We start from the raw sequence: 26,555 nt of genomic DNA on the forward strand, positions 1-26,555 counted from the left end.
CAAAATCTTCGTTTGAAATAAAATCTTTAGTTTATTAAGAAATATGGCATTTTCATTTAATCAGACACACATTATTAAGATTCTTTCCTGCATGATTATATGTACTAACTTGTTCGTTATATTGACTTACATGTTTGTAAGGTGTTCTTTTGCAAAATGAACAGAACTTTGGGAATTTCCTTTTACCATAGTGTGACTAACATACTCTCTAATATAAAATTCTCTTGTGTCTTTTTGATTTTAATCCTTTTTTTTTCATTGATAACTCCTTTAGCTTCTTTTAAAATTCTTTAGCTTCCTTTAAAATTCTTTGTCTTCATTTTATACTCCTTGCCCCCTTTATTTAGTATTTTGGACTAGAATTCCATTGGCCCTAATCCAAACTTCTGTTCATGAAGATTTTCCCTTCTGCAGGTATTGACATGCATTTGTAAAATTTATTTTGATTGTAATTTATGTTATTTTAAAGCTGGAATTTATGTTTCAAATTTATTTCAAAGCTGTGGTAAATTTCTTTCAAGAAAGGAAAGTTAAAGCTGCAAATTGGCATGTGTGAGACTAAAAAAAATTTTTGTTTTGATTAAGACTTGTTGTTAAATTACAGTTTCAAAATTAGAATGATAATACAAAAAAAGAGCTAAAAACAAATTGAGCTCTCGAATAAATACCTGCATAGTGGAATTATCATTATTTTCAGTTTCTTTCCCATAAATTCCCTCTTTGATCATTCATATTCCCGTTTCATTTCTGTCTCAGGTCCCACCCCCTTTCAAGCCCCAGGTGACCTCAGAGACTGACACTCGCTACTTTGACGACACTTTTACTGCGGAGCCAGTCAGCCTGACGCCACCACAAGCCTCTCATGTACTGGAGAGTATCGATGAAGAGACAATGGATACAGGAATGCCGTATTTTGAACAGTTTTCGTATCATGGGAGCAAATCTAGTTTGGCGTCTAGTGTAATGAGTTTTGAAACTACATGGTCAGCATGAGAAGCTTTTGATACGCAAGAAGATGTTCAAGTTTTGACAAAGGATGTTTGCATGCATGTAAAAATAAGATTTTGTCAGAATATCGTGTAAAATGATGAAATTATTGGGATTTTTTTCTCACATAGATTGAAGACTTGATTAATTATGAAATGGAAATTTTGTTTATGAAAATTTCGTTAATGAAATTTTAACAATTTTATGATTTGAATAAGACATGTTTTCAACATGTTCTTTTTTATGCATATGTATAAATGTAAATTTGATGAAACTAAAGTTGCATTCAGTTATGAACAGAAGCAAAAACTGTGTCTGATTTTGATATTATAATGTATTATTAAATCCCTTCTTGATAAGAAAGAGTAAGAGTTAAAAAAAGAAAACTTCAAAAATTTATGAGATTTTGGTCGTTTCAATTAAGAATCTATTATCAGTTTTTACTACTCTTTAGCTTTCAATTGAAAAAAAAGCAAATCCGTTTTTTTTTTCAAGTCTTAGAATAGGAATTATATATTGTTATGAATTGTAGATTTGTGCATGAATATTGTTGTTGGCCAGTGAATATCAAGACATGTACAACAAATACATTGTTCATTGTGGTGATATTATTTTAAGCATCTACTCTGTATTGTTAAATGTCCATCCAGTTTTCTGTGTTTTCACCACATGAATATAATTATATATTAAAAACACACATTTTATTACAGTATATTTTGAATATAAAAAATTAAGTTGTAAAATTTACAACAATCATATTTTCAGGTAATATAATATTTTTTGCTTTTAACTTAGAAAAGCTTTTTTTAAATTGGGATTATTTTTTCTTATTGTTAACTGTAATTAGACAAAAACATGAATAAGAAAGAAGTTATTTTACATTGTTCATGCCTTATAAAATTTAATATGCTCTTGCAAATGGCTAAACGGCTAATGGAACTAATGTTTTTCCATAGTGCATTGATCATTTGAATGAATTTAAGTGCAAAAACAATTTTCAAAATTCAGTTTTAACATGCTTTAGTATTATTTTTGTATATTACCTCTAGTGTTTTTTTTTTGTAAATCCATTAAGCAATACATTTTATATACCATTTTTTAAGCCAACATAGTTTACAGATTAAATTTTGAATTTATAAGGTAGTCATTCCTTAATGACAATCATCAATGACTGTATTAAAATGTATGATGATGCAATATATGCATACCCCACCCACTGCTGTATCAACTAACATGTGATTAATAGTTAAATATCAGAAGTCTACGTCCATCATAAGGTCGTAAAAAATTGGCATTTTCTTCACTTTTCATGTTTTATATACATGTATAAAGATCATCAATTTGCCAAGGTCCTACCAATCTTGTCTGTTGACAACATTCTGGATACATAAAAAAATACAAACATTTTAAGAAGTTTGGCAGATTTTTTATGATCTGTTGATGGATGGAATAAGTTTAAAGCCATGGTTGATAGTCTAAAAGACATAGTGATGTAAATGATAGAGAGACACAAGAAGGTATGGTGCCTTGAACAGGCCAAAATATTACAAATTTACCTCATTTTGCTGATTTATATGCTTACCGACTGCTAAAATTTTAGATGGTTTATTTTCATGATAGTGCTTAGATGCTATGTTTGTAAATAAGTGTATAAATTAGATGGAATATACATTTATAATATGGTGATTACAAGCAGCAAAATGAATGGCCGCTCCCATTATCATTCATTGTATTATATATTCCCCTTATATTTTAGTTGTGTTTTATAGTTAGGTTTTGAATTTGACAAAAGTGCTAAATTAAATGTTGTATGTTAAGTTTTAGGGCCAATGTCATTGAAAGATTTTGTGTTGCTAGTGTTACTGTCCTTGAATTACGACAACTTGAAGGGGTGAAAAAAGGCAAGAGTTGTGGCCTTTGTTTTATGGGTTACTGCTTATAGACTTTAAATTGGTAACTTGATGAAGTCATATTAATTAAGCATTTTGGTGATACAAAAGTTACATCCCATTAATGAAGACAATCTGAAAGGTCAAGGCTATTGATAATTGTAAGAGTTATGTTCCTTGATAAAAGAAAAGTAACAGGCAAAAATTAGTCTAATTTTTTTTTTGTGGTGAGACTTGCATGTACATGGTTGTCATAATATTATGAATGATTATTTATTGAAATCAAATCAGGTCATACGAAATTTTTTGATTCAAAGTTTATTTTTAAGCAAGATTTGATTTTGTTTTTGCAGAATGCTAATACATTTAATGATATTATTGCATGGTTTTCATGAAAATTAGGTACTCATGGCCTTGTTATTCAATAATTACATGACTTTTCACTTTAGATTGGTTATTTCAGGGACATACCACCTCAAAATAACTAGATAATTATTGTATTGTATGAAATGTCATACTGTTTGTATATAATATAACATTATTTAAATAACATTGAGACGTATTTGAGAATGTTAACTGAGTCGTAAAAGATCATCTAGAATTGTACATGAAGGGTTATTTTCATATCTTGTTACATATTATATTGTTGCATTTGTACATGATCATTAAGAATGCTGGCATAATTATTCCCATTTATTTTTATTTTTTGCGTCCCCACTTCAAAAATCAAGGCTTTTACATTTTCCATTGCGAAACTAAATCTAAATATCTGATCTAATCTTTTAGAATTAGTTGACAGCATTGGATGTCAGTATATATAAATTTTTTTACCCGTTATATAATTAACGTTTTGACATGAGGAAAGAATGCGTTACACAAGTGTCTGGGTTAATAATACTAAACAAAATCAGTGAATCATTTTCTGTTATCTATCTTAAGTAAATCTAGAACATTATTTTTAGGTTTCTGTTAATTTTTCAGATATTTATTAGGCGTCCAATCACTTTATGGCTGATTCTTAACTCTACATATAGAAATATAACTTGGGAATTATCAAATTATTATTAAGAGGATATGCCCCCGCAAGTGAAAATATGTGGCATTTTATCATGTTGAGTGAAAATATATACCATATTTCACGAAAAACGAAAAATTTACCTTTTTATTTAATTTCATTATCAAAGAAAAATGGTTCAGAACCCCCTTGCTTGCTACGCAACTGTAATTGTACAGCGCGCAGTAATATTATTATTGTCTTGTTTTGCACATGATATTTAGCGCTAAATTGTGACGTCACATAAACAACTCTTTAAACCTGTTTGTACAGCGTTAATGACTGAAGTAAAGATATTGGTGTTCGAATTTATTTTCTTAGACCATTTTCTAGATAGTTTTCAAAACAAAATTCAACAAAAAGTTGTTTTGTATTTATCAGATTTTTTCAAACGAAATGGCGAAAGAAGTCCTTAAAATAAATATGAGTTTTCACTCCGCCCACTTTCATATTTATATTTCATATTTATTTTTAAAAAATATGAAATATATTTGACTGATATAGCACCATATTTCATGGGTAAAATTAAATAAAATCTGACCTTTTCCCTTTTCAATTGGAATATAAAACATACAAATATCCAATAATGATTTAGAATTTCTGAGAATCTAAGGATGATAATAAATAAACACTATAAACTGAAAATATATAGTTATTTCATAATAACATGACTATTTAAATGTGTGGGCGTCTTGGGCTCTTTAATTTGTGTAACAGGCCTGCTTAAAACAAAGAGCTTTGTAACGTTATCTTTATTTTCTCCCAAAATATAACTCCTATAATAGATTTGTATGGGTTATATTCTGGAATAGTTTAAGACCTTGTTACAAACCAGCTTGGCTTTAAGTACTGCACAGGTTACTTTGTTACGTGTCTGCTGGACAGATGATTTAGTTTGTATACATGCTTTGTAATACCTTTATGTTAACTTGATATAATGCTTGTGAACTGAGTTTTTAATATGTAGCACTGTTGACTTTTCTCTGGTTTTGGATTTGTATACTTATTATTTACATTGTGCTTTAAGAGATAAGTTTGAATTGATAGAATTCTTACATATAAATTGTATATTTTTACATAATCTCTAGTACAGAGACTTTCATTAACTATGTGACAACTTTTCTTTTAATATTTTAAGCTAAGTGATAAATGGTGGTGTAGAGCATTGAATGTTTACAAAAAAGCCACTGCTTTGAATTTCGAATCTGATACAGGGTTTCATCTGAACTTCCTAGTCAAGGATTAAGGTTTAGCTATTTTTATTCCTGGAAACACTAGATCAGTGTAGGGTTTCTTGCATATCAGACAGTTATATCTACTGGGCATATCGGTGCTAGAAAAAACTGTCTAACACTCCCCGTATAAAATGATGTCATTTCCGCATGCCATCGTGAATGAATTGCTTTCTTAGAATAACGTCATTTGACCGTTATAAATGAAGCTGTAAATTCATGCACGCTTAATGAAAATAATTGTTTTGTAATTTCCTTCAGAAATAAGATTAATATGTTATATGCAAGAAAAAGAATCAAACAACGGCTTTCGTTACAGAGTGGAATATCTAGCTCTCCATAACTGTTTAGCAGAAGCTTGGTACAGTCTCGTTGCCTCCATAAACAGTTATCCTCAAGCTAGATATTCCGGTGTGTACCGGTAGCTAGTGTAAGATCCTTACAGTATTCCCTGCATCATTAGATCAGTGTGAGGTGTATATCTTTATTGTCCTGTCTTTGTGTTGGCAGACAACTTTTAGCTTGACATTATTTTACATGCTGGCAATATGATACTAAAATTGAATGGCCTCTGAAGTCAAATAAAAAAAAAATCAGTAAATTTGTCTTCAGCTGATAATTATAAATAGATTTGGACTGGGACTACATATGTTGTGAATACATGCTGTTCTGTAAGATATCGCCATAAAATTTACAATTAACATGTATACATGATGTCATAATTTCATACTCCCTCCACCTGCTAGGTTAATTATGTTACATTGTCTGTACAAGCATCATAGTCTTTGTTGTTGATTTTTATTAGGATGGAAATTAAAGAAAAGTTAGTTGAAATTAATGATTTCTAACATCACTTTGATAATCATGTATAAATTAATTATAAAATCATTATATTTTGTTGTGTTGTTACATTATCCAGACATTTTCATTTCATATACAACTGTATTTGTGAAATATGGTAGCAATGAAGATTTTTTTTTTATTTTCAGTGTACATAGTATATTTGCTGAAGTCAGTTTTTTTTCAAAACACAAATGTGAAATTAAAACTTGATAAAATTTCTTTTATATCATTCATTATTATTTTGTTCAGTTTAACTGGAATCAACTAATTGTTCTCATATAGCATGTAATAAGTAGTCAGGTAATTGGTGATTTAGAATGGAATCATAATATACTGTTATTGTTTTTCTTTTCTTTTTTCTTTTTTTTCCCAATTGTTAAGTCCTTAAGCTTGTCTGATAAAGATTGCTTCATTAAGAAAAAAGGTAAAAAAAGAAAGAGTGTAGTGTACCACCAAAGATCATCTGGTCAATTTCCAAATGAGATGAGATTCATTTTAAGCTTGTTACATCTACACAGTACACTGTTGCAAGTAGTGGTTAGATCACCCAGGAAGGAATCATCTTACAAAGCCCTTATTTCTGGGTTTCTAATGAGCTGATTTTGCTTACTATACATAGAATTAGATTTTTATTTATTTCATTTTTTTCTTTCCATTCAATGAGAATGAAGAAATTTAATTATAATGTGTTTGAAATTTTTACTACACAGATATCTAATACATGTGAAAATGTCAAGAACATTGTACTAATGTTAATATGTATAGTTTCAAATGTGTATTAGTTTTTTATGTTCAAATTATAGAGCTTTCTTTTCATACAATTATAGGTCTAGAACTACATTGTAAACTTTGCTTTTGATTACATTTTCATGCCCTCTTTTTCTGTTATCATTGGCTAGATTAATATAATTCATATGAGTCTCCATGACTAGATGGTTAATGTCACTGACTTTGCTTGTATCTGTTGAGGGTTTGTATCCTACCAGAGACCATGGATTCTTTCATGTGAGAAAGCAATCCAGCTAGCTCACAGAATGTCAGTGGTTCTACTCAGATACTCGGTTGTGCTGAAATGCTTCACAGAGGGGCCCCTGAGGTCTTCCTCCACCAGTAAAGCTGGAAAATCACCATATGACCTTGATTTAAAACTCAACCAACAAAAGTTAAATTCTGAAATAAAAATTACCTTTTGATATTGCAAGTTATTTAATTATATCTTCTTGTTTTTCTTCAATTTAATGTGTTGAATAATTCTTAAATGAAAATTTTTCTATATTTGTTAGGATTTTTCACATTTCAGTTTTTAATCAAATTTTAAATTGAATATTATGAGACTGTTATAGCAATAAGAATATAGGTGTTTATCATGAATTGTTTTGTGATGTGGTTGTATATGTGAAGTATACAGGTAAAGTGATCATCATCTACTAATTATTGTTATCTTGTGTGATTTTGTTGGACGTGTACCTGGTACATACATAATACATCATGATTATTATAAATCTTGTGTTGCTTCTTTATTTGATTAGGGTCATCCTGCAGTGATGTGTTCTTTTTGCATAAAGTAGATGCAGAACAAAGACCCTTTTTCCCTTATTGAGAAATTGAATATTGATGAAAAGTCCCAATATTCCCCCATTGATAAATTGAAAATTTGAAAATCATTAAAAATTCCCAATTTAATTCTGAAAAATGCCCAGATATATTTCCCCCAATCAGCTTAACATCTTAGACACACATAATTGTGTATACGTCTATGTGATCTATATTAACATTAGATAAAAAGAGACTTTAGAAAATAAATTACATATCTTTCCAATGTTTTTTATGTTACCTTGCTGAAATTAGCCATAATAAAAGGCATAAGTTGTTGTGAAGAAAAAAAACTAAAGAAATTACTGTCATGGGACTCACTTGGTAAGAAAATATTGTGAAATTATTACTAAAAGGGATGAATGGTTTCGTCCAGACTGTTAAAAGGACAAGTTCATAAGGTATTAGGGTCCATATAAGTTACTATACCCCCGCACAACGAAGTTATAAGGGGGGTATACTGGAATCAGCTTGTCCGTCCGGATGTCTCCCCGTCGGTCGGTCGGTTTTTCCTTGTCCGCCCAATAACTTGAGATTCCTTAGGCCCACAGTCTTCATATTTGGCATGGAGGTTAGTCATGATTAGTAGATGACCCCTATTGATTTTGGGGTCACTGGGCTAAAGGTCAAGGTCACAGGGGCCTTGACTAAAAAAACTTGATTTTAAAATTTTCACATTTGAAGCATGGAGAATACATATCTTAGCAATGCACTGGCTTAGTAACCTCAGATTTGGCAGGGTGGTTGTCCTTGAGTTCTAACTGGCCACTGTCTGACAAAGTGATATGCGGGGGGTATTCACGCCATGAGAGTGGCAGTTCTAGTTTGGCACTGTAAGGTTTAGAATCCAAAAAAATCGAATGGCAATATTTGCTAATTTTCAGAAGTCTGTATTAAGCTTGAAATTCATTTGACATTTAGATATATCTCTATAGAAACTTGGAATATTTTAATTCCATGTGCAATTATTTTACCTTTGTATGGGACCTTGATTAAAAATTTATAACTGTTCATTAAGATTAAATTTAGAGATTTCAATGCATATATATATATATATAACATATGATAACTATAAAAAGCAAACTACATGTATGTACAGACTGTGACTGTGTTAATTATAAGCTTGCATTGAAATTATCAATGAAACAAGCATACTCCTAGAACCGGAAGTAATTAGCTTTTGACACCAGTATAAAGCCAGGTCAGTTGTTGGCTGACTCACTTCAAATTTTCATTTTAATACCGCAAAAATTGATAATCATCTGTTCCATTGATTGGAAGTTTGACCAGTCCATGTAGTAAAATCATCTTTATCTCTACTGAGATCCAAAAGTCTAACAACATTAAATTCAAACTTGTGCTCTTAAAAACTAGAAATTGATTTTGTGCAACTTTAAGGCTGATGTGTGTTAAAGTATTTAACACTTATTTCTAACACTTAAGTTTTGGCTCATTTTGCACAATAAAGAAGATAAATCTGGAAAAACAGAGTGAGTGAATGATAAGAAATATCTGCTCACAAGTTATTGGTCTATACATCAAATGGTACAAAAATCTTGAAATAATATTATCAGTCCAAATTATGTCATAAAATCTTAGTGGAGTCCCTTTAAGGGTTAATACATTTGCAGGTCAGATACTGTTACAAGTCAGACTAAAAAACTATGCTGTTTGTAGTGCCCATTTGACAAAGTAAATGTGAATTAGCTGTCTTGCTTTTCATGAAAGTGTAAAATTATAACCATATACTAGTAAGCCTTGTCAGTCTGATTTCTTTTTATATGCCCGAAGGAATTTTGGGCATATTATGTTATACCCCCTGGCGTCCGTAAGCAATTTGGTTTCCGGAGCATAACTTCAGTTCCATTTGGCCCACAATATTCAAACTTCATAGGATGATTGTCCATATTGGCTAGAAGACCCCTATTGATTTTGAGGTCACAAGGTCAAAGGTCAAGGTCACTATTACCTTAAAACTGAAAACAGTTTCCGGAGCATAACTTAAGTTCCATTTAATTGGCCCAGTGTGTTCAAACTTCATAGGATTATTGTCTAATTGGGTGGAAGACCCCTATCAATTTTGGGGTCACAAGGTCAAAGGTGAAGGTCACACCTTGAAACTGAAAACAGTTTTCAGGGCATAACATAAGTTCCATTTGGCCCACAGTGTTCAATCTTCATAGGATTATTGTCCATATTGGGTAGAAGACCCCTATTGATTTTGAGGTCACAAGGTCAAAGATCAAGGTCACTATTACCTTAAAACTGAAAACAGTTTCCGGATTCCATTTGGCCCACAGTGTTCAAACTTCATAGGGTTATTGTCCAAATTGGGTAGAAGACCCTATTGATTTTGGGATCAAAAGGTCAAAGGTCAAGGTCACTATTACCTTAAAACTGAAAAAGTTTCAAGAGCATTACTTAAGTTCCATTTGGCCAACAGTGTTCAAACTTCTTAGGATGATTGTCCATATTGGGAAGGAGACCCCTATTGATTTTGGGGTCACAAGGTCAAAGGTCACTATTACTTAGAAATTGAAAACAGTTTCTGGAGCGTAACTTAAGTTCCATTTGGCCAACAATATTTAAACTTCATAGGATGATTGTTCATATCGGGTAGAAAACACCTCTTGATTTTGAGGTCAAAGGTCAAGGTCACTTTTACCTTAAAACTGAAAACAGTTTCCGGAACAGAACTTAAGTTCCATTTGGCTCACAGTGTTCAAACTTCATAGTATGATTGTCCATTTTGGGTAGAGGAACCCTATTGATTTTGCGATCACAAGGTCAAAGGTCACTATTACTTTAAAACTGAAAACAGTTTCAGGGGCATAACTTAAGTTCCATTTGGTTCACAATATTCAAACTTCATAGGATGATTGTCCATATTAGGTAGAAGACCCCTATTGATTTTGGGGTTACAAGGTCAAAGGTCAAGAACACTATTACCTTAAAACTGAAAACAGTTTTCAGAGCATAACTTAAGTTCAATTTGGCCCACAATATTCTAACTTCATAGGAGGATTGTTATTTGAAGGAGGAAATACTTTATTTATATACAAATGCTTCATCTTTACAAAAAAAAATCAGTTTTGGGCATATAATGCTCCGCCTAGCAAAGCTCTTGTTATGCACCTATTATTTATAAAAAAAGGAGGCCATGTAATGAGATTGCCCTGGGCAGGCATGGCCAGTTTTGACTGGAGAATGTCTTCCACATGCATGGATGAATTTAAGTATTACTTGATACAAATATTCACCACCATGAGATATTATAATGATATAACACCAGCTGCCGCTACTGACCTCAGTATCTAGCTCGAGGGTAACTATGTTATGGAGGTAACAAGGTTCTGCTAAGTCTTCACTTAACAGTTACCAGAGAACTAGATATTCCTGTCTGACCAGAGTTGGTGCTTGATTCTTTTTCTTGCATATGAAATATTAATCATAGTTCAAAAAGAAATTACTTAAACTAATATTTCCATTAAGAAGACTTCATTCAAAACGGCAAAATGTCGTTATTCAAAGAATGTAATGCATTTATAAAAGCTTTAGACATGTTTTTTTTTTCTAGCAGAGAAGAATTCATGTCTAAAACAAAACTTCTTGATTCATAGAGGTACTTTAATATAACTTGGTACAAATGTTTACTTATGTGAGTTGAGAGTGTTGCACACAAAATTCAGGTCCCTGTGGCAAAAAGGTCAAGCCGAAGGTCATAAATAATGGTAAAAGGTCAGATAAAAAATAAGAAAATGTGTGTATTGGATAATTTGAATTGAGGGATCATACCTCAAATGTTCGCAATCATGAGACTGAGTAATTATCAGCTTAACTTTAGTCAATATATGCAAGGTCAAGGTCAAAAGATGATTAATATAAAGATTTTGTCAGGAGCATTTCTTCTACATACAAAGAGGAATCTTAGTATAAGTTGACACAAATGGTCACATTCATGAGAAGTAGTGTTGCACACATATAGCATTTACCTAGGTCAAGGATCAAGGTCACACTTAACCCTAAGCCTTCTAGTGGCGACTGAATTAATCCATGCCACCAGTGCAGACCTTCGATCAGTCAGCAGATCGATGCCATCTGATCCAAGGTCTGTACAGTCCACTATTCAGTCAGTATATGTTTTTAAATTTCCGCTCAAAATAATAAATGGTTTTGTCCAGATTGAAAAATGGGCAAGTGCATTTAAAATATTAAGCAAGGTAAAGGTTCAGAGGAAAGTACACATAAATGGAGATTGTTTAAATAATTTGGCACATATGTTCAACATTGTGATGAATAGTGTTGTGCACAAAATTTAGGTCCGTTTGGTCAAGGTTATGTGAAAAGGTCTAGGTTGAGATTAAAAATTGAAAAACAAGTATCATGAATACCAGAATTTTTTTAATGTAAATGTTCACCACTATGAGACCGAGCATTTGTGAAGGGTGTATTTTGCGACTAATTGGCAATGTTTATACCTCTCATTGATCTATTGATCGATGAGATTTATTATTATTATTATGTATCATTTAACATTAAAAAGTTAAAGATCCTGTATGTTTTGTGATTGATATTGTTACTGTGTGTATACCACACTTGCAAAAAATTATATATGTATATAATTATGCAAACAAAACAATTTTCAAACATCGAAGAATATGTAAAATGTGTACTGCAAATATTTGTGCACATTATATTTAATCAATAAATTATATGCATTAATTTCTTATTGGAAAATTTGACTTACAATTTATTGAAAATAAATTTCTAATTACCTCCCTTTATTTACATGAAATGTTAAATTCGGTAATATCTTTATAAATAATGCTTATTGGAACTTACAATATTGACAAATCTTAATTTGAGCGTCATATTTATGAAATAAAACCATGAAAAAATGTGTTACAGGATCTTTAATGTGTTAAGGTAATGTTGAGCCAAGTACCAAGTTTCAATTGTTCCAGTCAGTAAAATGCAAGCCTATTGCATTTAACTCTGGTATCCATCAACTCAAAGTGCAAACTTCATCCAATATTGATTGTGATATATTACTGATCTCCAATTTTACTTTGTGCTTAACTTTATATTTGTAGCTTACACCACCTTGGAAGCCTGATGTTAGGAATGAATGGGACACAAAGTATATCCCTGATGAGTTTGCCTGTGAACCACCGGAACTGTCACCGAAGGGCGGTTTCCACGACAATCAACAGCCACTGAGCTCTATATCAGAAGACGGTGAATTACCATACTTTGAACAGTTCTCTTACCACGGTGGTAGTAGAAATGTGTATGGACATTATTTATCAAACTCTAATTCAGCTGTCCACCACACTGAGGAGACGTTTTAACAGGCAGTTATTGAAGTAATATCGCAGTTTGTACTTCACACAAATTTTTAGATCTGTTCTCTTTTTTTTTTCTAGACTGCTTGAGCGAAGCGTGCATATTGTGAGCTTTTATGACAGTTTGATAAATTAATATGTCAATACTTTCTGAAAAGAATATTTTTAGTTCTGCTAAAAAAAGCTTCTATTAATTTTTGTGCTATGAAATCTTTAGAGTGACATATTTCAGATTCTGTTTGAAGATTTTAATCCATATGTTAAGATTTGATTTATCTCTGGATATTGTCTACATTGAATAGAAGTTTTTATGTGGCAAAGGTGGGATATAAATACCCTTTAAGCCTCTCTTTACTTTAAGGCCCTTTATACTATAAATAACCAAAGATCTGACATAATGTATCACTTATTGTTTTAGAATATTTAGATTCCACAATATTCTAGCATGTGTTATGTATGGAAGATGGATAAAAAATGTTTCAAAAGTTAAACAATTTAGAAAAGTTTTAAGCTTCAAAAGCAATGAATTGAAATACAGATTTTTAAAAAAAAGAAACTTGTTTGTTAGGGTTTTAATTTTTAGAAGATTGTTGTAGACCAAAATGACTGTGTCAAATGCATTTTGAGCCATGTATGTGACAACACCAAAAAAATATAAATTCATAAAGGTCTATCTCTCAAAAATTTATTGACAACCTTGATAGTTGAGGACAGTAGTTGAAGGTTCTGTAACTCATTTTTTTATGGTTTTAAATCATAAATATGATGCTCAAATTAAGATTTATCAATATTGTAAGTTCCAAAAAGCATTATTTGTAAAGATATTCCAGAGGTAATTAGAAATTTATTTTCGATAAATTCTAAGCCAAATTTTTTTAATATAAGAAATGAATGCATATATTTTAATGATTACTTATAATGCGTATAAACATTTGCTGTACATATTTAGCATATTCTTGGATGTTTGGAAATTGTTCATAAACAGTAAAGCCATAAATAGTGATCTACTTTCATGTATATTATTTTTGAATGTATGAATTGGCTGGATTCTGTGATGGTGAATTATCTGACAGACATCAACAAATTACACTGTCAGACGGGTGACATTTTACAACAACTGCCACACCAGGTTTTGGACCATGCTTATCTGGATCAAATTATGTATATACATAAATATTATATACTTGTTTTTTTTACGATTGATAATTAATTGTTTAATAAGTGTCCTAGGAATTCATTGTAATGATTTATAAAGACATATGTATAAGAAAAAAGTTTTAATTTAAATCTTTGTTTTCATAAAGATTTTGTTGTTACTGATTCAGTGTTAATGAATGGATTAATCTCCACATGTACATTTTACTAGAGCTGTCATTGATTCAGTTCAAGTATATCTGTATCGGCTGACAAGTATTGACAATATATCAATATATCGAGTAATTCTTATGTATTTTCTTTTATGCCTGTTTTCCTGATTTCAATAAAATACATTTTTTGTTAATAAAATTATGATGAATATTGTTTACAAATGTCACTGTGTGTTGTTTTTTTCTGACCATTTTTGTCATCACAGTTTTAAAATATGTCTATTACGAAACAACAGCATAGTTTTAGAAAAGTAGTTTTGATAGGGCACCAGTTTTGGATTAATTTTCATAATTTCTAGACATTTTATTAATAAGAATCATATTTTTTTTTCAAATCTGTTATAGATCAACAGAAAACTATTGACAATATATCTATATGATTTCTATCTATGACAGCTCTACATTTTACACAAAAAAAATCAAAGTTATACAAAATTTGTTCTTGTGAAAATGTAATCATATTGATGTTGTAGGTTTGTGTTGTTGTAGATATAGTAGTATATTTTGTGTGAAAATAATGTATTGTTTTATAGGTATGTACTGTTTTTAACTTTAACATGATTTGTTACATTTTATAAAATGATGGTACACCATCTTTCAAGGGGGACAAGTGACCTTAGTGGTCAATGTGTCAGCCTCCCAACCCAGAGCTTGTGAGTTCAGACCCTGCGGAGATAGTCTCCATTTTCCCCAACCATTTTTAAGATGAATTTTGTTCCACAATCAACTTTTGATAAATACATTAAGATTGATTATAAAGATTTTAAGAAAAAGAAACCAGTGAAAGTTGGTAATACATTTATTCAGTTTAAATGCTTGCTACAGTATTCAGATTGAGGCATAATAAAAGTGTATCTATATTTAATAATACTATGAAATTTCAATTAAGTTGGTTGTAATTCATATGGCGGCGATATCAGTTCAACAAATTTGCTTGTTATTTATTTCTGTTGCTTTATTTTAACTTTTTGGTTAACACAATAGTGCTGTAATATGTTTGTTTGACATAACATTGCTTAATACTTTTTTTTTATGAAATTCACAGGGTCCTGAAATATTATCAATACACAAACTGTCATTGCATGATACAAAAAGACTGTCTAAATTTGTTAAATTTATTCAGTTTATTAAACTGGCCTGGAGGTTGTAAAACTTTTTACCAAGTTCTGTCTCAAATCTCAGGATTTTCATTGGTCAATGTACAATTTGTGACTAATCAAATACTTGCGATCTGAGTTTGAGCTAAGAGATTTTTTTATAACCTTGGACTTCTAACTTTTTTAAACTGACAGTGTTTTGAGACATAAATACCTGTGCCTTTTCTAGTTTTTGAACTGATTTCAATGGTTTTGTCATGTCTGAAAGCTTATTAATACATGATCTGTCTCAGATAGATATTTTCAATGTCCCGACATGTAGATTATATATTTTTGTATACAACAAAATAGGAACATTAATGCCAAAGAATGTATGCAGTTGACATATGCCGTAGTAACCAGAGTTTTACTTGTGAAAGAATCTTTTATTTTGAGAGATTTTCCAGTTCGATAATGTTATTTTATATATGAATAGACAGTGTATTGTATAAAAATATCAGCATATCTGATTCAAAGAAAGTAATGAAAAGCTTTATCGATTTCATTTTGTTGAAAGCAGTAAGGCAGAAACAAATTGGTATGTTAGTGAATAGTTTTGTTATGCAGGCTGATGCTGGACCAGTGAAGTCAGTGTGTAAATGTATGATTGGATAGTTTGATATTGTAGTTATGCTGTTAAATATATATTGAATATATCCACAAATACCGGTGAATTTATATTGCCTTATAACTACATTTTTCTTCCAATGAAATCAGCTTATTTTAGTACTTGTAACTTATATTTTAACCTCTGGCCTGCTTGTTATGATGTTTAATTTTTAATTTTCTTTCTCAGTATCCTGTAAAATTAGCTATTTTGTCTAAGCTTTTGCCACCAGTATAGAGCCAGGCCAGCCTGTACATCCGTGCAGTCTGACCAGGCTACATATTGTTGGCAGCTCAATTTTTGTATTTAGATATTGAAATCCCTTGAACTTTGAATGGACTGTTTCAAATTCAAAGCTGGACAGATCCATTATAGAAATATACCAGGTTAAGGGTTAACACATTGGTCATGTCTCGGTGGTTAGTCTACCTAAGCATTTTCCTGGAAAACTAACCAGTAATTACCAATTTCTTCACAAATGTCTGACAACCAATCTGAGATGATTGGTGAGACACAAATGACCATTAGACTCCAATGTCCGAGATCAATTGTCAAAGAGAAATTCAGCCTCATCTTTGGATCAATCCAGTGACCTCTGGATTTCAAAGCTGATGCTCTCCCTTTGAGGCTAAGTAAAGAAAATAGCACCAATTTACAATAGTGACTTTTGTCAGATCTATTGTTGTGATGATTTCGACTATTTTTAACTATTCTTTTATGTTTTAATGTACAATGTACTTCAATAGGTATTTTTTAACTATCAGTACTGTTTATGTTTTAATTGAAAGGTTCAATAACAGTAGTTTTTGTTAATAAAATTGAATTGCATGTGCTAGATGCAGGCTGTGAGCACTGAATATGTTAGAAGAAAAAAAAACTAGGAGAAACAAAAAAAGTTTTTAGGACAAAATAAGGAAGTATACCATAGTAATGTAGCCAGTTGAAATAAATTGCCATCGATAGTTTTCACCATCTTAACACTGTGCACTATAGCTTTAATACAATCAAATTAAATAATCATAGAATGTTGAAATGCTTAGAGGGAAAGTAATCACGACCATTATGTAATTACTGAGCTGGAAAACATTTGGCCTATATAGATTTCACTGCATTAAGACAATGTAGTTTACGATTATAAACTAGAAATACTTGGAAGTTAGGAGCACATTAGAAAAAGAATGAGTTCTGCTGTTATAATAAGAAGAAAAAAACACTTTAAAAACAAGAAAGAATGGGGAAAAGTAGTAAAATAAAGAAAAAGGAAGGAAAATTAGGGGGAAACAAGGAAAACTAGGAAAATGGAAGGAAAACTAGGAAAATGGCAGGAAAACTAGGAAAATGGAAGGAAAGTAGAAAAAACTAGGAAAATATGAGTGCTTGAGAGCCTGTAAATAAAGTTTGCTATCAAATATTAGTAGATGGCCATTTAATAATTATTTGTGATCTTGATGTTTTAAACACCTATATTAACCTAACAATAGACAGTTCTGAATACAAATGATGGAATATCCCATTATACAAAGTGAGGATATTCAGGTTTAATATTGGTGGAAATTGTCTTGATATAGAGGGCAGTAATTTGTTCCAATAATAACCATTCCTGTCTATGTTAAATGTCATCAGTTTATACACAGTGTGTGAAGTGTATTATATGGGAGATAGATTGCTTCTATGTTTTGTTTGTTGCTTTTCTTGTTTGTCTCCATTTTGATCATGAAATATTCTCATTAAACCAAAAGGGGGGAAAAAAACGGGCAATTTCTTGGATGTGTATATGGTATGTTTCTTTTTCATCTTGTTCAGGGTAGGCTTTCAAGTAGGGATAAACATAAGGGATCACTGGCATACAAGTCCAAGTTAGTTTTACTCCTCTCTGTTCGAAAAAAATAACACAATTTAAACCTTTTTTTCGATTGAAAATAATATCACAATTTAATTAGAAATAATATCACAATTTAAAATCTCTAAGTTTTTTCAATATATTCTTCACATTTCTAATATCTTTATATTGTTTTTATGTTAAATATTGTTTTTATTGTTTTGTTTTAGATATGTGCTAACATTTTGTTTTGAAAAAAACTGTAAATACATGTACAACAACATATATCGAAGCTTGGCCCAATATTATAAAACAGAAGACATTTTAAATCAAAACCTGTTGAAATCAAACTTTTGACTGGGTACCTGTAGGCTTTGAACCTGACTTTACATAGCAACATGTACTTACTTTGAAGTCATTAAATAATACAATTAGACTTGAAATAATGCATGAAAGGGTACCATTGGTCTTTCTGCACCAGTTGTGCTGGAAATGTCTTCCTATGACCTTTTTGATATTGAATTTGACTTAAAATGCATTTATATACACATTTTATAAGTATAAAATGTTTTAGTAAGGTACAGCCTATAAATGACCTTAAAGGAACTCCACTGACATCCAAAATCCTGAAAAACATTAAATTTGAATTTAATATAAATCAGCTGGGTCACTTAATACAGAAAAATGTGCAAAAGGTAATTTTAAAAAAAAAATAAAAATAAAATTTAAAATTATTTTTAAAAATTTTTGCTTGATTTGGTGAAAAGCATTCATTTTCTCAATTTTTAATTTTTCACATTTAAAAAAATTTTTTTTAGGAAAAATGTTTGGTGAATTGAAAAAATTTTTTTGAAAAAAATTATAAAGGTCAAAAATTTTCATCAAATATTGAAAAAAAAACATTAAAAAAACCTAGGGGGTCCCTTTAAAGGGTATGGGTTTACCCGGAACTATAATGTTTTATTGATACTAAAAATCAAAGACTTAATGAATAAAGGTAATTTTTTCCCAAATTTTGGGGAACTTCCAAAATTAACTTTTAAAAATTTTTTGTTAAAAGCATTTTTTTTCCTTTTTGTATTTTCTTGTAAGACTTTTTTTCGTTTAAAAATTTTCCAGAATGACCTGAAAAAATTAAATTTGAATTATAGAGTTTTTAAAAAAGTTATAGTTTGATGTAGGAAATTTCAACCATCATTCTGAGCCGATTAATTAGCCTTTTCCATCAGTATACAGCCAGGTCAGTCTGCACATTCATGCAGTCTGACCAGGCCCAATAGTGTTGGCTACTTACTTAAAATTTAATTTCCAAAAAACCAACAGTGAACATATACAAAAATGGAAGCTTGACAAATCAATCGTTTCAGGAAATGAACAGGTTCAGGATTAAAGAAATATAATTCTAACTTTTCAGTTAGCTACCTCTTTTAGTGGAAAAAAAAATGTTTCTTTCTAGTTTGGTTTGCTTTTCTGTAATAATTATAATATTATTGTTTGAATGTAAACATTGTGTTCAGTATAGTGAATATGAAAAATTGTTTGTTCAATATTTCTTTATATGTGGTTGTTCATTTAGAATATGTAGAATAAAAAGTGCTTTCTTTAAATTTAAACAGCTGTAGTCAGTATTTATAATTGAGCCACGTCACGACAAAACCAACATAGTGGGTTTGAGACCAGCATGGATCCAGACCAGCCTGCGCATCCGCGCAGTCTGATCAGGATCCATGCTGTTCGCTATCAGTTTCTCTACTTGTAATAGAGTTGGATGTGCAGGCTGGTCTGGATCCATGCTGGTCGCAAACCCATTATGTTGGTTTTGTCATGACACGGCTCATATTAAGTTTGATACTTTGAACTGAATCTTAGTTTTCGTTGCTTATTTTTGTCATATACATGTATATTGCTCTTAATGCTTTAATTTAATACCAACCTGATCATGAAAAATATAACTGTTTAACTCTGTTGTTTCATATAAATTTCCTGTAAAGTATTATTTACTGGCAGTTATAATGATCTGAATTTACATGAGTCGAGAGACAATTTTTAAAGAAATTAACGAGAGCATAATTGTATTTAATCATTTTGTAATTTTGTGTAACCTACTTTGTTATACACTTGTGTATTACAACTTCCACACACACACGCATGCATAACACACACCACACAAACATCATATTGTTAACTAGATGTTTCTTCTATTTTATGTATTAACTACTATACCGGTATACATTCTAACATGTACATTTCTTATATTGTGACTTGTTAACATCTCAAAAATATAACTTACAGATTAATTTTGTAACTGAAATAAAGCATCTTATAGAAACTATTCTTGTTTTATTTACCTTCAGCCTGTTGGCTGGAATAGTCTACCCATGCAACCAGTGCCGATCAAGATCAGGCAGCACATCTTTTTCTTCTGATCATGGTCTGCACTGTATGCTATATAGTAAATACAGTCTAACTTGCCCATGCGACCACGTGTATTAAGCGAGTTTTGTCTTATGCGGCCACTTTCAATTCCCCCCGTTCATTTTCTCTCTATATCTTTAATGTTTTAAGCGACTTTTGCTCAACGCGACCAACGACCGCTAATTAGTCAGCAAATCGAGTTCAATCTTTTCATTAAATGACCACTTTTACCTGTCAAGTAATTGTAGTCACAAGTGTCAACAATCAAAACACAATATATAAATGTGTGAAAAACTCTTTTTGCCAAACCGTTCTAGTGTATGCAAATAAAGGTAAGTATACGCGTGACATGTATTATCCAATAATATTGATAAAACAATGCATCGCTCTGCCCCTACTCAGATGGTGTATACGCTTAGCTGCTGATATTTAGACTGCATTGAATTGACCTTGAACTTCATTAAGCGGCCATTTTGGGTGTTTCCTTTGCCCGGTCACTTAATACAAGTTTGACGGTATTTTGAAATTATTCCCTAAAAATAAATGAAGGGTCTTCTCAAGATTGGTGGTGCATAATTCTTGGCATTAAAAGGTTTACCCTTTCACTTGATTATAGAATGGGAGATTGCTCAAGGAAAAAAACAGTTGAGGTAAAATGAAATGATCCTAAGATGCAATTCTTCATAGAAAGGAATGATGTCATTTAAAGCACTCGACTTGTCTTATACAGGGGATGAACATCATCTTATTGTATTATCTCCCTCAACGATCTTCAAATATGGACAAAATTGAAAAGTAACAATTTCATGTAAGCAAAAGCTTTTATTTCTCCTTTAAAATACTAATATATAATTCATTTACATGTATATAATATTCCTGATGCACCAATTAATAAGCCTGAGAAATGAGAAATGCCTAAACCTAAGTTACATATACTAGTATATATCACATTATTATATTCTGACCCCATTCTACACAATATTTCCAGACATGAATACCCATTTCATTTTACTTTTGGTCATTTCACTACTAAATTTGTATGATGAATTTGCCATGATTTGAATTTGGAACTATCTATTCACAGTTTCAAGGAGTTTCAATATCAAACTAGAAATGTGTTAAAATGACCATGGAACCCCCCCCCCCCCCCCCCCCACACTGTTCCACTGTTTTAGTAAGTCTATGGGTAGACAGGTTGACAATAGATTGGATGGATGGGTAAGGGCAAAGCTAATATGTTATGGAAGGATATTAACGCCAAAATTACATCTTGCTTTCTTACGTTACATCGTGCTTTCTAACTTGTACATCTTGCATTCTGACTTTTACATCTTGCATTCTGACTTGTACATCATGCATTCTGACTTGTACATCTTGCAGTCTGACTTTTACATGTTGCTGTGTGCGTCTTGCTTAATTGTATGTTGATATCGTTATTAACAATCAATTATTATTCATTTGTTGATCTGGTATATTAATTCAATAACTTAACCTGTAACTGTTTGTATTTGGGTCTATTTACTCAGCATGAATGACGAATGTCATAAGGTAGAATGACGCATAGCCGAAAGCCGAATGCAGCAAGCATAATACGACGCGACATCTGGTGTAATAATATGTGACACCCAAATTATGCTAACAGGTGGCGCTACAGTTATATTCTCGGTAAAGTCAGTATTGCGGTTCGGATTCAGTTTACCAAATTACGTCCCTTCGTTTTAAAATTTCTATTTCCACTACGGAGGAAATAAGGTTAACATATATACAAAACAATTTGACCAATTTTTGTATTTATTACTGAAACTCTGTGGGTCAAATTATATTTCCAGCTGACAATGACAAGTTGCACATTTCCAAATCAATGATTTTAGAATTATTTTTTATCAACAAAATAATTATAATATAGAACAGTTGTTCAAAGTGCTTGGGCCATAAAAAAACTTCTTAGTAAAATAGTTCTTCCTCTTGAAAAGTTCCTAATTTTTGACATGGCTTATTTTCAATACCTGTGACCATCCCCAACATTTCTAATGTGTTTTTATTAATTAGGACATTTTCTTGCCTGTTTTCAAACTAAATTTGTACACACATTGTTAGATTATTTTTAATTCAACTTGTCAAAAAAAATATCATTTTTCACTAAGTTGAAATTATTCACTAACATGCTTTATGAATACGGGACCTTGTTCACAGTGTCAGCTAAAAATTGAATTGAAGGAACTGCTGCCAAAATCAGCTGCTTCTGAGAAAAAAAATGTCAAAACTGTCAATCTGTGAGAGTGCAGCTTTAAGACGAATGATTTCATAATGTTAATTGATGAGTAAATAAAAACAAAATGTACAAAAAAGATCCCAAGAAATGGTTATCAAATGAATATTGCATGTTTGGCTGAAGATTACGGTGGGCACAAAGGTGACTTGTGTATGTTTTTATTTATCTCGAGCGCACGAGATACTATGTCGTGGCCACAAGTTAGTAAGTTGTGGCCACGAGATAGCTAAGCCGTGGCCACGAGATACTATGTCGTGGCCACGAGTTACTAAGTCATGGCCACAAGATAATATGTTGTGGCCACAAGTTACTAAGTCGTGGCCATGAGATAGCTAAGTCGTGACCACGACAAAGTATCTGGTGGCCACGACTTAGCTATCTCGTGGCCACGACTTAGTAACTCGTGGCCACGAGATAAATAAAAATACACACATGTCACCTTTGTGCCACCGTAGAAGATGCCTTTTTAGTAGTTTTCTTTATAAAAAGGCATCTTCAGCTTAACTTGTCATTGTCAGCTGGAAATATAATTTGACCCACAGAGTTTCAGTAATAAATAAAAAATTGGTCAAATCGTTTTGAATATATGTTAACCTTATTTCCTCCATAGTGGAAATGAAAATTTTAAAACAAAGGGATGTAATTTGGTAAACTGAATCCGAACCGCAATACGGACTTTACTGAGAATATAACTGTAGCGCCACCTGTTAGAATAATTTGGGTGTCACATATTATAACACCAGATGTCGCGTCGTATTATGCTTGCTGCATTCGGCTTTCAGCTATGCGTCATTCTACCTTATGACATTCGTCATTCAAGCTCGTAGACTCAAATAGTTAAGTTATTGAATTAATATACCAGATCAACAAATGAATAATAATAATTTGATCATTAAATAACGATATCAACATACAATTAAGCAAGAGCACACAGCAGGAAGCATAATGTGCATGTAAGAAAGCAACATGTTAAGTCAGAATGTACAAGTCAGAATGCAGATGTACAAGTCAGAATGCAAGATGTACAAATCAGAATGCAAGATGTACAAGTTAGAAAGCACGATGTAACGTAAGAAAGCAAGATGTAATTTTGGCGTTGATATTCTTCCATACTATATCCCCCTCTGAAATCAGTGGGAGCTTAAAAGTATATAATAGAACAGAGCAATCAAAAAAGAGTCACAAAAGTAAAGACTGGCATTACATTATACTGTTGTTAGAGTAAAGCTGGGTCTGAAAGTGATTAGCTATTGCTACCAGTATAGAGCCAGGCCATTCTGCACATATGTACAATCAGCCGAGGCTCTATACTGTTTGTAGCTCAATACTGTAATCCACTACACTTCAAACAGTACCAAATTCAAAGCTGGGCTAATTTATTACACAAATTCAGCAAGTTAAGCGTAAACAAAAACTAATGACCTGCATTAGAAACAAAAGCTTACTAACTTATTACTTTATATATTGATTCATAAATCTATATGAGCTTGTTTTCAAAGGTTTAACTTTTACTGGATTAATGTAATTGACTTGCTTTGTTTTAAAATTTATGACCAATGCTTAAGTAGTTAAAGAAACTTTAAATTGCATTTATCATTGGGAGGTCATGCATAAAGTTGAATACCGGTTTTTAATCTAAATTTTCAAATAAGAAAGGCCCAAAAAATAAACCTTTTTTTTTAACAAAAAAATGACACAAAAATGACACTAACCTGTTTCAGTAACATTACATAAAAACATTAAACGCATTGTATGTGCTTATCATGTAAAATATAAAATAAAAGTTATAGAAAAAGGAAATGCCCATGATGTGTATATCAATTTATAAAATTTTATGCAAAGTACACTGTTGTATATACATGTTTATAAAAATTACTTAAATATAAATTTGCTATCAGTTCAGCATATAAATTAAAGCAGGTAAATAATAAAATATGCATTTTTAATGGTTTTTGCCATTTTCAAAGTAAAGTACATGTATTTATTGCAATATACTATAAGGCTTACATAATTTAGTTTATCAAGATTATTTCAATTTATTTAGATTTCTGCAACTTTGTTCACACATTTACGTAAATTCATAAACCTAATTTATCCAAACAAGGGTGGCATGGGTTCTGTACAAAGCCTTGTTCAATGGACATTTGAGCAAAGTGTGACATTGACGTTTAGACAGCACAAGGGTGGCATAGGTTCTGCACATTGCTTGTTCAGATGGACATTTGAGCAAAGTTTACTTAACTTTAAAGTGTGACATTGACCTTTAGACAGCACAAGGGTGGCATAGATTCTGCACATTGCTTGTTCAGATGGACATTTGAGCAAAGTTTACTTAACTTTCAAGTGTGACATTGACCTTTAGACAGCACAAGGGTGGCATAGGTTCTGCACATAGCTTGTTCAGATGGACATTTGAGCAAAGTTTACTTAACTTTCAAGTGTGACATTGACCTTAAGACAGCGCAAGGGTGGCATAGGTTCTGCACATTGCTTGTTCAGATGGAAATTTGAGCAAAGTTTACTTAACTTTCAAGTGTGACATTGACCTTAAGACAGCGCAAGGGTGGCATAGGTTCTGCACATTGCTTGTTCAGATGGACATTTGAGCAAAGTTTACTTAACTTTCAAGTGTGACATTGACCTTAAGACAGCGCAAGGGTGGCATAGGCTCTGCACATAGCTTGTCCAGATGGACATTAGAGCAAGGGGTATAGGATTTATAGAGGGGAAAAAAGTCCACAGACAAATGTTCTCACATGATGTGACGTGTTTCTTGGCTTTTTCTTTTGATCTTTCTGTGGCATTTTCCAAATAAACCAATGAAAATTATCACTGAAATCAATGGTTTGTGCAGCTTCTCAGATTATGGATAGAATGAAGCTCATAAACTATAGAATATTTGCCCGTGGTTAAAGCGACAACAGTTATTCCTCCCCCACCTAATTTTTGTAGTGGGGGTACAATAAGTCACTTGGCTTATCATTCATGTCAGTTACTGTTACATGAAATAAAAAATCTCTTGCCATCAGTGTGTAAAAAAATATCTACAATAGTTCTCTTGTCCTCCTGAATTGCTAAACTATTTGAAAATTGTTCTATAACACATAATTTCCCACTTACTAAAGCCATTAAATAGCCTTTACTTGCAAAATGACTACAATTAAAAATAAGCCTCAAAATGTCAGGACATAATTTCTTAATGAATGTTATGATCAAAGCATAAGAATCCATTTATCTTTTTGTTATGGTTTTAAATCACATTGACAATGTAAAGGTCATATGGTAACTTTCCAGTTATACTGATGGATGGATACCTAACATGCCCCACAATGCTTTTATTTTTCATAACCTAGTAGGATCACTTTCTCACATAAAATAATCCAAAGTGCCTGGTGAGATTTAAACCATGATCAGACGGCACACAAGGGTAGAATGAGATGCTGCAAGCAGGCAAAAGACGAAATAGCAAATAAAAACAAAAACAAATGAGATTCTTTATTGTGATCATTGTACTTTTAAGGTCATCAAAAGGTCATGTCATAATTTGAAATATTAATTTTCAAAAAAATGATATCTCTGGACACCATATATACATTTATATAAAAGGCCAAAAAGCATTTCAGTTTTTGACTTCTTTTCCCCCTTTTAAAATGAACAAGAGAATAGAGTGAGTATACTTGTATTCATGGCACATTTTTCTCTTTCTTTTTCTGTCAAAAGAGTTTTTAGTTTGGTTAATTAATACAAAATATTCTTCTTGTTTTTATAGTTTTCTAAAAAGTCTCTCTCTAAATTCTCAGTTAAGTCCATTCAGAAGTTTAAAAAGATATAAGATGTAAGTTAGGGAAGTTGCAGTTTAATTGAATGATACATTAATTTTATTCAGTATAACTTCAAAAGGGATAAAAAATTCTTCTCTCCCATCCACCCTTTTGTGGTGTGATTGAGATTTTATTATGTGGAGACGTGATCACCAGGACCTTGCAGGCTCTAAAG

General features: G+C 31.6%; 2 protein-coding genes across 3 annotated transcripts in view; both read left to right on the forward strand.

The window, feature by feature from the left end:
* LOC132729593 (RAC-alpha serine/threonine-protein kinase-like) overlaps positions 1–18,573 on the forward strand; it is a 33,162-nt gene extending 14,589 nt beyond the window's left edge. Inside the window, exon 11 of one of the 2 annotated variants that reach the window (XM_060715375.1) lies at positions 12,692–18,573. In XM_060715375.1, coding sequence (XP_060571358.1) covers positions 12,692–12,949 — 258 coding nt within the window. In that variant the 3' untranslated portion in view covers positions 12,950–18,573. Of the gene's footprint in view, positions 1–756; positions 7,512–12,691 lie in introns of those variants that run through there. The other variant, XM_060715376.1, reaches the window with a different exon arrangement.
* The window catches only part of LOC132729592 (innexin unc-9-like), a 33,009-nt gene continuing 24,120 nt past the window's right edge, over positions 17,667–26,555 (forward strand). The window contains exon 1 of the mRNA XM_060715374.1: positions 17,667–17,830. Coding sequence (XP_060571357.1) covers positions 17,667–17,830 — 164 coding nt within the window. The remainder of the gene's footprint in view (positions 17,831–26,555) is intronic.

Source organism: Ruditapes philippinarum, unplaced genomic scaffold, assembly GCF_026571515.1.
Source record: "Ruditapes philippinarum isolate M1 unplaced genomic scaffold, ASM2657151v2 ctg9_1_1_1_1, whole genome shotgun sequence".
Classification (NCBI taxonomy): domain Eukaryota; kingdom Metazoa; phylum Mollusca; class Bivalvia; order Venerida; family Veneridae; genus Ruditapes; species Ruditapes philippinarum.